Consider the following 13,757-nt stretch of genomic DNA (forward strand, 5'->3'; position numbering starts at 1 on the left):
ACAGTAGGTAGTATAGAGTCATTTTATGGGGGTAGGTAGGAGTCCTGTTACGGTAGGTAGTATATAGTCATTTTATGGGGGTAGGGAGGAGTCATGTTACAGTGGGTAGTATAGAGTCATTTTATGGGGGTAGGGGAGAGACCTGTTATAGTAGGTAGTATAGTGTCATTTTATGGGTAGGGGAGAGTCCTGTTATGGGTAGGAAAGAGTCCTGTTTCGGGTAGGAAAGAGTCCTGTTACAGGAGGTATTGTAGAGTCCTGTTACAGGAGGTAGTGAAGAGTCCTGTTACAGGAGGTAGTGAAGAGTCATGTTACAGGGGGTAGGGTAGAGTCCTGTTTACAGGGGGTAGTGTATAGTCCTGTTACAGGAGGTAGTGAAGAGTCCTGTTACAGGAGGTAGGGAAGAGTCCTGTTTACAGGGGGTAGTGTAGAGTCCTGTTACAGGGGGTAGGGAAGAGTCCTGTTACAGGGGGTAGGGAAGAGTCCTGTTACAGGAGGTAGTGTAGAGTGCTGTTACAGGGGGTAGGGAAGAGTCATGTTACAGGAGGTGTTGTAGAGTCCTGTTACAGTGGTTAGGGAAGAGTCCTGTTACAGTGGTTAGGGAAGAGTCCTGTTACAAGAGGTGTTGTAGAGTCCTGTTACAAGGGGTAGTGTAGAGTCCTGTTACAGTGGTTAGGGAAGAGTCCTGTTACAAGAGGTGTTGTAGAGTCCTGTTACAAGGGGTAGTGTAGAGTCCTGTTACAGTGGTTAGGGAAGAGTCCTGTTACCAGAGGTGTTGTAGAGTCCTGTTACAGGGGGTAGGGAAGTGTCCTGTTACAGGGGGTAGTGTAGAGTCCTGTTACAGGGGGTAGGGAAGAGTCCTGTTACAGGAGGTAGGGAAGAGTCCTGTTATGGGAGGGTTGAGAGGAGGCGCGGTCTGACCAAGACATGCCAATCAGCCCCATCCTCCGGACTCATCCTCCCCCTGCAGTAATATGATGACAGCAGAACACACTGGCAGGTAGCAGCAGCACACAAGAACACACACTTGGGACCCCCAAACCAGGTGATGACATGAGTGAAAAAGAGAGAAAAGAAGAGAGGAGTACCTGACTCAGATGCCTTCAGATGTGAGAAGCCTTGAGGGAGAAGAAGGATAGATGGAGAGATAGAGTATAAGGACACCACCACACCAACACAGCTGTTATAGTGTGATTAGGCACACTTTGCTATAAGGCAAAGCATGGTTATCAACACCAAAAGCTTTCGGCATGGCTGTCTGCATGGAAAAGCTTAATGTTTAGAATAAAAACTGTCAGAAGCATCAAGTACCACTACGCTGCTAAAATACTGATCATATTGATTTCTATGGGCCTATTGATATAACAAGTTTCTATTTGCATTTTCAGTTATTATTATTCACATGGATATATGTCTTACATTCATATTTTCTACGTATAGCCTAAAAGCTAGTAGTATCTGTCGAGAATAAACTCCATCTGAAAGTGTGTCCTTTATGAACTCGTGACCCTTGTCCTCAGAACAGAACTCACCTGGTTTCCTCTGAACGGCTGATGAAAAGTTAGCAGTGTCGAGGAATGAAAAGGAAAGAAAAGGAACAGAGATGTCTAGCGTTAGCATAGAGTACAGTCACACTGCTTAGGCTTGCATGCTGTCAATCACGCAAAAAATAAATATCTAACTACACAACTAAAGCATTACTTCTCCGTCACCATGTGAAGGACTAGAGGTGACCCTGCACATGCTTGTTTTAAAATAACGTTTAAAACCCTGTGGAGAAAGGAGCAGCCTTCCTATCATTTCAGGGAACCAAACTGTACATTATAAAATCATCAATTCATCTGATTCATTGTATTACCCAAACAACTCTTTCACATAGTAGCAAATATTCCATTAGAGACATAATATTACGCATCATGTCCACCACCGTGTTCCCTTATACACTAGTTAGAGTTAAGATACACAAATCTCAGTTGCCTTAGAGGGCCTGATGTGGATTTATGATGCTGTGAGGTTTGTGGCTCTCTCAAAACCCCTGGACCCATTATCTAGACAATCCCCCCCCCCCCCCCACCAACCCCCAGACTTCACTGCCGACTCAAATCCTCTCCACACACCAACTTCAACACCTCCTCTGGCTTCTCATTGGCTTATAGGAATGCGCACTGTTTACTCCATTAGGGGTTCAGACTGGTTAATAAAACCGACAACTCAACACCCAGAAAAAGTGTAGTAACGAATTGAATTTACACAAATTAAGTAACTTCGCAACAGGAAGCCATGTATTCTCTTATGTCTATATATATATATTGCAGCTGTCCATGGCTATCTCTGCATAACCACAAGACATCACAACCCTGGTCGGCCGGCCGGCTGGTGCTGTGTGTGTGTGTGTGTGTGTGTGTGTGTGTGTGTGTGTGTGTGTGTGTGTGTGAGTGTGTGAGTGTGAGTGTGTGAGTGTGAGTGTGAGTGTGTGTCAGTGTGTGTGCGCGCACGCACTTGTGTGTGTGATTGTGTGTAGCTGGAATGGTTGTAAAAGCTAAACGCTGACAAATTCCTTTAATCAGCCCCTGAGAGCAACAAGTAGTAGGAAATGAAACAGATCTTAATTAATTAAAAAAGGACTGTATTAGACGTTTAAAGTGCCAGGCTAATACGCCATATCAGATATTAATTTGACTCAAAGCAATTACCGCTAGCTGCCGTGGTTTGATCTCTGGCCAGCCAGCTGCACTTGGAGGCCATTCAAATCACACCCAACCAATGTGTGGAAAGATGGTGATAACTGGGTCATTCCACAAATTAGGTGCATTTCGAGTAGTGCAACTTTGTGAGAATGGGGGAAAAAATGCTTTATTTCACAACATTTTTACATTGTCATAAAGAGCACATGTTCAACTGAATAAAAAACATGTTTTCCCATCTCAAGAGGCTACATAAAAAAAATGAAAATACTATAGTAAGTGCCTATTAAGTGCCAAATAAAGTAACAGGGTTGACCGTAACAGGGTTGACTTTAACAGGGTTGACCGTAACAGGGTTGACCGTAACAGGATTGACCGTAACAGGGTTGACTTTAACAGGGTTGACCGTAACAGGGTTGACCGTAACAGGGTTGACTTTAACAGGGTTGACCGTAACAGTGTTGACCATAACAGGGTTGACCGTAACAGGGTTGACCATAACAGGGTTGACCATAACAGGGTTGACCGTAACAGGGTTGACCTTAACAGGGTTGACTTTAACAGGGTTGACCGTAACAGGATTGACCGTAACAGGGTTGAATTTAACAGGGTTGACCGTAACAGGGTTGACCATAACAGGGTTGACCGTAACAGGGTTGACCATAACAGGGTTGACCGTAACAGGGTTGACCGTAACAGGGTTGACCTTAACAGGGTTGACTTTAACAGGGTTGACCATAACAGGGTTGACTTTAACAGGGTTGACCGTAACAGGGTTGACTTTAACAGGGTTGACCGTAACAGGGTTGACCATAACAGGGTTGACCGTAACAGGGTTGACCATAACAGGGTTGACCGTAACAGAGTTGACCTTAACAGGGTTGACCTTAACAGGGTTGACCGTAACAGGGTTGACCGTAACAGGATTGACCTTAACAGGGTTGACCTTAACAGGGTTGACCTTAACAGGGAGAAGGGAGAAGGAGGGGAGAAGGGAGAAGGAGGGGAGAAGAGAGAAGGGGGGGAGAAGGGAGAAGGAGGGGCGAAGGGAGAAGGAGGGAGAAGGGGAAGGGAGAAGGGAGAAGGAGGGGAGAAGGAGGGGAGAAGGAGGGGAGAAGGGAGAAGGAGGGGAGAAGGGAGAAGGAGGGGAGAAGGGGAAGGGAGAAGGAAGAAGGAGGGGAGAAGGAAGGGAGAAGGAGGGGAGAAGGGAGAAGGAGGGGAGAAGGGAAAGGTAGAAGGAGGGGAGAAGGGAGAAGGAGGGGAGAAGGAGGGGAGAAGGGAGAAGGGGGTGAGAAGGGAGAAGGAGGGGAGAAGGAAGGGAGAAGGAAGGGAGAAGGGAGAAGGAGGGGAGAAGGAAGGGAGAAGGAAGAAGGAGGGGAGAAGGAAGGGAGAAGGAGGGGAGAAGGGAGAAGGAGGGGAGAAGGAGGGGAGAAGGGAGAAGGAGGTGAGAAGGGAGAAGGAGGGGAGAAGGAAGGGAGAAGGAAGGGAGAAGGGAGATGGAGGGGAGAAGGAGGGGAGAAGGGAGAAGGAGGGGAGAAGGGAGAAGGAGGGGAGAAGGGAAAGGGAGAAGGGAGAAGGAGGTGAGGAGGGAGAAGGAGGGGAGAAGGAGGGGAGAAGGGAGAAGGAGGGGATAAGGGAGAAGGAGGGGAGAAGGAGGGGAGAAGGGAGAAGGAGGGGAGAAGGAGGGGATAAGGGAGAAGGAGGGGATAAGGGAGAAGGAGGGGAGAAGGGAGAAGGAGGGGAGAAGGAGGGGAGAAGGGAGAAGGAGGGGAGAAGGAGGGGATAAGGGAGAAGGAGGGGAGAAGGGAGAAGGAGGGGAGAAGGGAAAGGGAGAAGGGAGAAGGAGGTGAGAAGGGAGAAGGAGGGGAGAAGGAGGGGAGAAGGGAGAAGGAGGGGAGAAGGAGGGGATAAGGGAGAAGGAGGGGAGAAGGGAGAAGGAGGGGAGAAGGAGGGGAGAAGGGAGAAGGAGGGGATAAGGGAGAAGGAGGGGAGAAGGGAGAAGGAGGGGAGAAGGAGGGGAGAAGGGAGAAGGAGGGGAGAAGGGAGAAGGAGGGGAGAAGGGAGAAGGAAGGGAGAAGGGAGAAGGATGGGAGAAGGTTGGAATACAAATACAGATACAACTTTTCTCCTTTCTGTCATGTGGCTGGCTGCAGTGTCCAGAACAAGCCAATGGACAGCAGATAGAATAACATGTGGTTTCCATGTAATCCTTTTCCTGCTCCATTTGACCAGCCACAGCATGCATCACCATCCTCCATCCCTGCCCGTGCAAATCCTAACATCACTTTCAGGCTTGGACACAGACACAAGTGCCCTCTGAGCTCTGACTGTGTTGGAATTAGGCGCATGCAAAGACACACAGACACAAGCACACTCACACGAAACATGTGAACGCACACACACACACACACACACACACACACACACACACACACACACACACACACACACTCACACGTCCTCCCTCTTTTTCCCCTGACCTATTTTCATAGTAATATTATTGAAACGGTCATTTTTCCATGTATGTTTATTAATCCCCAAAGCTAAGCTTGCAAGAATCGTTTCAGCACGTGTTTAAGATTTTACTAGCCTTCAATTACTAGTGTTTTCTCAGGCAATGACATGCAGATTTTAAGCAAAACTAGGCCTATTTAAACTGCTCATTAAAAAAAGAGGAAGTGGAAGAAGTGTGATGAGAGAATGGGGATCAGTTTGTTTACATTATAAGAAGCCTACAAAGCAGTTTAAACAACAACTGCTCCCCAATGACATTGATTAAGGCAGCCCTCTGCACCTCTCTTATTCAGTAAGGTTGGGTTAAATGCGGAAGACACATTTCGGTTCAATGCATTGAGTTGCACAACTGACTAGGTATCCCCCTTTCCCCTTGACACCCTGGTCAGGAGAAGCACACTACATAGGAAATGCCGTTTTTGACATAGTCTTGACTGATTATAACACCAGTTCACTGAGCAGCAGAACAGCGAGAAAACAGTGCCTGATTCCAATACCCTGACACACAGACGTACTTAGCCACATGGGCAGACAGACTGAGCATGTGTTTTATGGCCAACTGTCGATTCTCTTCATCTGCTGGAGGGCAGTGTTTAGGGCTGAGCTCTGATGGAGCTGTGGGCAGGGATGATCACAACGCTTCAACTAGGCTAACGCTAACCCAGTCACCCTGTGTGAGGCTGAGCTCTGATGGAGCTGTGGGCAGGGATGATCATAACGTTTCAGCTAGGCTAACGCTAACCCAGTCACCCTGTGTGAGGCTGAGCTCTGATGGAGCTGTGGGCAGGGATGATCATAACGTTTCAGCTAGGCTAACGCTAACCCAGTCACCCTGTGTGAGGCTGAGCTCTGATGGAGATGTGGGCAGGGATGATCATAACGTTTCAGCTAGGCTAACGCTAACCCAGTCACCCTGTGTGAGGCTGAGCTTTTATCTACATTTGTCATTTGGTAGCCGCTCTTATCCAGAGCAACTTATAGGAGTAATTAGGGTTAAGTGCCTTGCTTAAGGGCACATCAATGATTGTTTTACCAAGTTAGCTGGGGGATTCTAACCGGCAACCTTTCGGTTGATGGCCCAACGCTCACTAGGCTATCTGCCCTTGTGAGGACATGGGCAGGATGAGGGCTGGGATGATGATGGTCGCTGATAATGATTATGTTCCAGCTAGCTAAGGCTAAATAAGTCATCGCGTGGGGCTGATGATGGTTCTGATGTAATGTAATGATGTTGATGTTGTTTCATCTTGTGGGGCCTGAGATCAAGTCTGGGCGCTGAAGGCTGCGATGCTAGCTAAGCTAACCCAATTAATCTGTGATGTTTCAGCTAGGTTTAGGCTAACGTCGTCATCATGAAGGGCTGAGGGCTGGGATGCTGCTGAGGATGTTGCTCATGTTTATGCTAGGCTAACGCAGTCATCATGAAGGGTTGAGATGACGATGAGGATGTTGCTGATGTTTAAGCTAGGCTATGCTAAGCTAACTCAGTCACCCTGTGCTCTTACTTTAGTTTAGTCCATGTAGTGTTCTCATCCACAGTTAAACAGGGAAAACTGAGTGGACAAATAACCCATCCCAGTCTAGCAGCTACATGCTTCTTAGACCTAGTGAGGCCAGCAATCTGCCTGCTGGGTGAAGCCTGGTCCAGCCACCTCTACGCTAGCAAACTGTAGCTATACGGCTTTGGCTTGCCTTCCACATGCAAACACACACGCAAAGTGAACACGCGCGCACACACACGCGCACACACACAGTGAACACGCACAGGTCTGACAGATTGCCCCATTACTCATTAGTGTAAACACATGATGCTGCATCAACAGCCTCAATCAGCGTAACACCGCACAGACACACACACACACAGAAAGAACAGTTGCGTCTCTAATGCTGATGGGGATTATTAGCAATGTTGTAAAAATATGCTGTCTGTACTATACAACAGACAGTACATAAAGCCTGCCTGCAAGTGCAAGACTGTCCTTAGAAAAACAACAGCAAAGCTTTAGCAGTAAGTGCTGCTGTAGACACACTATGGCAACAAAAACCTCACTGTAAGACGTAGTCGTTTGCTGATGTCAGTTTGAATTTAGTGTGGTATTTGTCCCGACATTTCTGCTCTCATTATCCTCCAAATTATGCTTCAGAGTATCCGTGGTGTAATCAACAAGCAGCCACATCAGCTAAGACTGACAGAGACAGACACAGAGAGAGAGACTCATAGAGAGAGATAAAGAGAGAGAGCTAGAGAGAGAAATAGCCTGGACTGCTGTGTGTGAGCTGGACACCAAGTCTAGCTAAGGCCGCAGCAGAGTGCCGTTCTCCTGTCTAGTGGCATTTGTCCTCTCCATAATAGGGCTGCTGTGTTGTGAATTATAAACTCTGTCCTGGGGCGATGACATGGCCCTCTATTCAACTGTTGTCCTGAATCACAACCCTCTTCAATCTAGGTTGTTTTAGCACAAGGATGTCATCGCCCCCACGGCCTGAGAGAAGCTCTCAAACGACTGGATGGATCTCTTCTCCTCTCTCTCCTCTTTCTCCTCTTCTCCTCTCCTCATTGTTAGAAAGAGGGAGAGACAGAATAGAAACAGGCCTAAGGATAATGTCCAGTCACTGAGTCTGACTACAGTACAGAGGACATGTTGTAGTGTCCAGTCACTGAGTCTGACATGTTGTAGTGTCCAGTCACTGAATCTGACTACAGTACAGAGGACATGTTGTAGTGTCCAGTCACTGAGTCTGACTACAGTACAGAGGACATGTTTTAGTGTCCAGTCACTGAGTCTGACATGTTGTAGTGTCCAGTCACTGAATCTGACTACAGTACAGAGGACATGTTGTAGTGTCCAGTCACTGAGTCTGACATGTTGTAGTGTCCAGTCACTGAGTCTGACTACAGTACAGAGAACATGTTGTAGTGTCCAGTCACTGAGTCTGACTACAGTACAGAGGACATGTTGTAGAGTCCAGTCACTGAGTCTGACTACTGTGCAGAGGACATGTTGTAGTGTCCAGTCACTGAATCTGACTACAGTACAGAGGACATGTTGTAGTGTCCAGTCACTGAGTCTGACATGTTGTAGTGTCCAGTCACTGAGTCTGACTACAGTACAGAGAACATGTTGTAGTGTCCAGTCACTGAGTCTGACTACAGTACAGAGGACATGTTGTAGAGTCCAGTCACTGAGTCTGACTACTGTGCAGAGGACATGTTGTAGTGTCCAGTCACTGAGTCTGACTACAGTACAGAGGACATGTTGTAGTGTCCAGTCACTGAGTCTGACTACAGTACAGAGGACATGTTGTATTGTCCAGTCACTGAGTCTGACTACAGTACAGAGGACATGTTGTAGTGTCCAGTCACTGAGTCTGACTACTGTGCAGAGGACATGTTGTAGTGTCCAGTCACTGAGTCTGACATGTTGTAGTGTCCAGTCACTGAGTCTAACTACAGTGCAGAGGACATGTTGTAGAGTCCAGTCACTGAGTCTGACTACAGTACAGAGGACATGTTGTAGAGTCCAGTCACTGAGTCTAACTACAGTACAGAGGACATGTTGTAGTGTCCAGTCACTGAGTCTAACTACAGTGCAGAGGACATGCGGTAGCACCCTGTATTATTACTGCCATTAGTATGTTGTGTTTTGGAATGCTAAACATAGCAGTGGAGTGTAGTAACTCATATCTAAAAGAACCCAACAGGGGAATTAAAAGCTTCAGTCTAAGGCAGTGAACCACAATGGAGGAGTATTCAGTGTGCATTCATTCCCTCTTGTTTCAAGATAGTTGTGTCGTCTTTTGACCGTGTCACTCTGATCTAACCAGCCAGGAAGTGGTCTAACCAGGCAGGAACAGGAAGTGGGTCAGCAGTCAGTCAAACTCACACTGGTTCTCTATACCCATAAAACCCAGATGAAAGAGAAGAAGAGCATGTGGTGTCATCTACATTAGTTTCCTTTGTCTCATAAAAAAGGCAGAACTAAAGGCATGAACAGAAATAGGATTTTACTATGAGCCTTGTCAGAGTACCACATCTCAATAAGATACATAGCAGCGATAGCCTAAGTGTCTAGAGGGAGGAAGATAAAGCTGTTACTTATTATTCAAACTATTTTCTACACTTATGGTCCCTGTAAAACAAATATTTGGATGGGAAGAGAAAGATCTGAACTTTGTAATATGACTCTTATCAAACGATACTGTATCCCTGTACAGATTTCTCCTAAAAGTAGTAATCGAAAGAGACGCTATTTCCTCGCATACCACTTCCGATATAACGCCCACATACAACAAACATTCCCTTTTAAATCCACTGTGAAAGAGGAACCACCCACACAGAGAAGTCCTGCATTCTATAACAGTGAATCTGTATCTCGTAAATTATAAATGCAAAAACCCAAAATTGTGGGAGTGTGTTATTTTAACATGGAACTAACAATGTAACAAAAACCTTTGAGATAATATGAAGTTATCTCAATATAAACACAGTTTACATAATGTATAGTTACACAGATTTATAGTTACTTATCTACAATTAGTAACATAAATTGGTTGGTAAGACAGAATCATCTTACCTTGGCTGCAGGTCCTTCCTGTATATCCCGTTTTGGAGCAGTCGCAGTAGGGTTCTCCATCAGCCACGGAGCAGGAGCCTCCATTCTCACACGGGTTCCCAGTACAGAGACCCATCTCCTCCAGACGTACCTTCTGACTGTTGATCAGCTTGGGAACCTTGTTCCCGTAATTCAGATCTTTGATAACTCCTTTGAACGGAGGCAGCTCTCTAACCGTCGGCAGGGTGATGACCGAGGTCCTGATGTCTCCGGGTATGCCCCCGAGGAACAGGTCACTGACGACAATCATGAACTGGCGCTCTGGTCGAACATCCTCCGCCTTGGTCTGCCCGTCCAGGGCCAAGACCGTTCTGAGGTTGTGTCGGCTGACCATCGCAAAGTGCCAGCAGCTGTCGTTGACCGATTTGTCAGCGGTGACTGTGGTCTCAGCGCAATCAATGCTGAAGCGAAGCTGTAGCTTCCCTTCCGTTACAGTGAGAAGCAGGAAGTCACAGTAGCCGCCGTCGTCGAAGTAGAGGATCAGGGCGTCGGACATGTCTGTTTTGAACTGGAAGGTGAGGTCACTTCTGGTACTGGCGTCCCAGCGGAGGTACCGTGCCCACTGGCCCTCAGAACCCCTGAACTCCAGGCCCTGACACAGGCCCAGTAGAGTACTGAGAAGCAGGAGGACACACTGAGGGAGACTAAAGGGATTCATTGTAGAAAAACACTATGTAGAGCTATAGGGTTATGCCAGTTGAGGTTAGAGGTTAGAGGGAGAAATCCTTTAGATTCGGAATAGCATCAGAGGTGTTTTCAGTTCAATGACGAATATAGGCTATTCAATGTATATACCACCTGCTCTAGTCAGGAAGGTGACGCAATATCCTTTAGACTGTGATAAAGATCTGATATTGAAATCACTGAAGTATGGGAGACCATTTAATTCCAAGTCTGAGCTGCAGATAATGGAGAAGAAACATCTGTATTCCTACTAAGGAGGATAACCTTGAGAGAATCAATCCTTAGTGTGATGAGGCTGATCCTTAGTGTGTTCTGTCAGTGATACAGAGGCCCATCGATGAGTTGTTTCCTTTGAGGCGACTGCAAGGATTAAAACACACAGCGGCCATTTTGGGTCAAGATCCGTAGCCACGTCCCATAGTACTGTACTTCCTAGTCCAGTTTCAGGCCTTACAGAGACGTCACTGCAAAACAACAGAAATGACATTATTCAGCATACACAACACATCTATGAATCACAGCTCACCCAAAAACATACATTGACTGTAGGTTGCAACAAAAGTCTGAAATCACCATAAAAATGTTGCTGCCAGCACTTCCTACTGGAGAATTGATATATATTCACTTACCCTTTGGCCTCCCATCTAGGGCATTAAACCAGCCCGGCTGTTTTTTTCCACTGACTATTGCCAATGTAATTTCATGGGAATGATGTGGAGAGATCACTTGAAAACTAAATAGATTCACTATTGCTTTCAGAGTCATTCCAAAGGGTAGGTTTAACAGAGCAAATGAAATGTGACCGTACTTTATCACACATATATCAACAGTGATGCTACACTATATATACATAAGTATGAGGACTGCCCTTCAAGTGAGTGGTTAGGGCTATTTCAGCCACAACCATTGCTGACAGGAGTGTAAAATTGAGTGCACAGCCTTGGAATCTACATAGACAAACATTGGCAGTAGAATGGCCTTACTGAAGAGCTCAGTGACTTTCAACGTGGCACTGTCATAGGATGACACCTTTCCAACAAGTCAGTTTTGTCAAATTCCTGACCTGTAAGTGCTGTTATTGTGAAGTGGAAAAATGCCCGGGGGAATTGTTACCTGCCCCAATGCATAGTGCCAACTGTAAAGTTTGGTTTAGGAGGAATAATGGCCTGGGGCTGTTTTTTCATGGTTCGGGCTAGTTCCAGGTCCAGTGAGGGGAAATCTTAACGCTACAGCATACAATGACATTCCAGACGATTCTGTGCTTCCAACATTGTGGCAACATTGTGGGGAAGGCCCTTTCTTGTTTAAGCATGAACATGCCCCCAAGCACAACGCAAGGTCTCTACAGAAATGGTTTGTGGAGATTGGTGTGGAAGAACTTGACTGGCCTGCACAGAGCCCTGACCTAAACCCCATTGAACACCTTTGGGATGAATTGGAATGCCGACTGCGAGCCAGGCCTAATCGCCAAACACCAGTGCCCAACTTCACTAATGCTCTTGTGGCTGAATGGAAGCAAATCCCCGCAGCAATGTTCCAACATCTAGTGGGAAGCCTTCCCAGAAGAGTGGAGGCTGTTATAGCAGCAAATGGAAGACCAACACCAAATATATGCCCATAATTTTGGAATGACATGTTTGACGAGCAGGAGTTCACATATAGTACGTTTGGTCATGCAGTGTATTTAGGCCTATATAGCATTTGCAAAGTCATCAACAGCTTTTGTTTCAATTAAACCCAGAATTCAACTAAATATAGACAATACAATAGGACTAGGGTTTCAAGCTCTGGTTCATTTAAAATGCAAAGCTATTTAATTATATTTTATTTTATGCAACCAAATAGCAACATTTGAAACAGATGTATTTTCTGCTTGGATAGTTCCAACTGTGCCACTGGCTTAGTCTGTGCCTGCTTGAAGCTGTGCTGCTTGGGGAAGAGGGAGAGCAGGACCTGCTGCCTGCTTGGAGCTGTGCTGCTTGGGTAAGAGGGACAGCAGGACCTGCTGCCTGCTTGGAGCTGTGCTGCTTGGGAAGAGGGACAGCAGGACCTGCTGCCTGCTTGGAGCTGTGCTGCTTGGGGAAGAGGGACAGCAGGACCTGCTGCCTGCTTGGTGGCTGTAGCTTCTTTCTTGGCATTCATGTAGTTCTCACGAAGCCAGTGGGATTTATGGTGCTGAGGATGCAAACATTCATATTTATTTTACATCTGTACACCGTGAGTGTTGCTGACCACTCTCCATCACTGATGTGGAGTACAGCTCCGCTGGTATGTTGTTCTGTGCAGAGGGGGGCAGCTCCTGCCTTTTATCTGTTCACTGTTCCCAGCAGGCTAGTGTTCTTTGCAATCAACTTGTCTGCCAGGGATATATATGTGACAAAGTTTTCCATGGTCACATTTCCACCTTTGCCCATGTAAGGCTCCAGGAATCTCAAACCCACAGTCTCAGACAGTCGCTCACCCGCTGGCCTGGTTTCATCTTTCCCCAGATATGGAAAGCCATTCAGCAAGTACTAACCAAAAGTTAGTCCTTTTAGCTCCTATTCATCCATTGACAACAGAACAGCATATATTAAATTATTGCAGTACTAGTGTTTCCTTATAGTAGCCAGAGAAATGCTGCTGCAGGAGTGGCCATGTGCTGAATGTTTGGACAGTGGAGTGGTCATGAGTTGAATGCATGGACAGTGTAGTGGTCATGAGTTGAATGCATGGACAGTGTAGTGGTCATGAGTTGAATGCACGGACAGTGGAGTGATCATGAGTTGAATGCGTGGACAGTGGAGTGGTCATTAGTTGAATGCATGGACAGTGGAGTGGTCATGAGCTGAATGCACGGACAGTGGAGTGGTCATGAGTTGAATGCATGGACAGTGTAGTGGTCATGAGCAGAATGCATGGACAGTGGAGTGATCATGAGCAGAATGCATGGACAGCACGATATTCTTGCAAAAAGTGCAATTTGGAAAAAGAGCTGAATTGAATTGTTTAATTTGTTAGACAAAGTGTCATAGAAACTGCAGAACATGCTCTTTCAAAATGCATATAGAAATCATGAATGTTTTACCTGCATGGGACTGAAGGAGGATTTGATAAAGCAATGCTCCTTTCCCTGCGTCTGTCATGTACAAGATGTTACCATCACTTCATGTACAATTTGACAACTGATATGCCTAATATTGTTACTCATCAGATTGTTAATTTAATCTTGTCTATAGTCTTTAATCTTGTCTATAGTTAATATAATCTTGTAACTCTTATC

The 13,757-nt window shown here is 46.2% G+C and overlaps 1 protein-coding gene across 5 annotated transcripts in view; it reads right to left on the bottom strand.

Annotated features, from left to right (window-relative positions):
* The window catches only part of nrxn3b (neurexin 3b), a 610,311-nt gene extending 599,353 nt beyond the window's left edge, over positions 1–10,958 (bottom strand). For all 5 annotated transcript variants that reach the window (XM_036976206.1, XM_036976207.1, XM_036976208.1 and 2 more), the window contains exons 1-3: positions 9,773–10,958; positions 1,533–1,550; positions 1,089–1,118 (exon numbers count right to left, since the gene is read on the bottom strand). In XM_036976206.1, the coding sequence (XP_036832101.1) occupies positions 1,089–1,118; positions 1,533–1,550; positions 9,773–10,469 (745 nt within the window). In that variant the 5' untranslated portion in view covers positions 10,470–10,958. The remainder of the gene's footprint in view (positions 1–1,088; positions 1,119–1,532; positions 1,551–9,772) is intronic.
* Between the last annotated feature and the right edge of the window lie 2,799 nt (positions 10,959–13,757).

This window comes from Oncorhynchus mykiss, chromosome 4 (genome assembly GCF_013265735.2).
Source record: "Oncorhynchus mykiss isolate Arlee chromosome 4, USDA_OmykA_1.1, whole genome shotgun sequence".
In the NCBI taxonomy this organism is placed as follows: domain Eukaryota; kingdom Metazoa; phylum Chordata; class Actinopteri; order Salmoniformes; family Salmonidae; genus Oncorhynchus; species Oncorhynchus mykiss.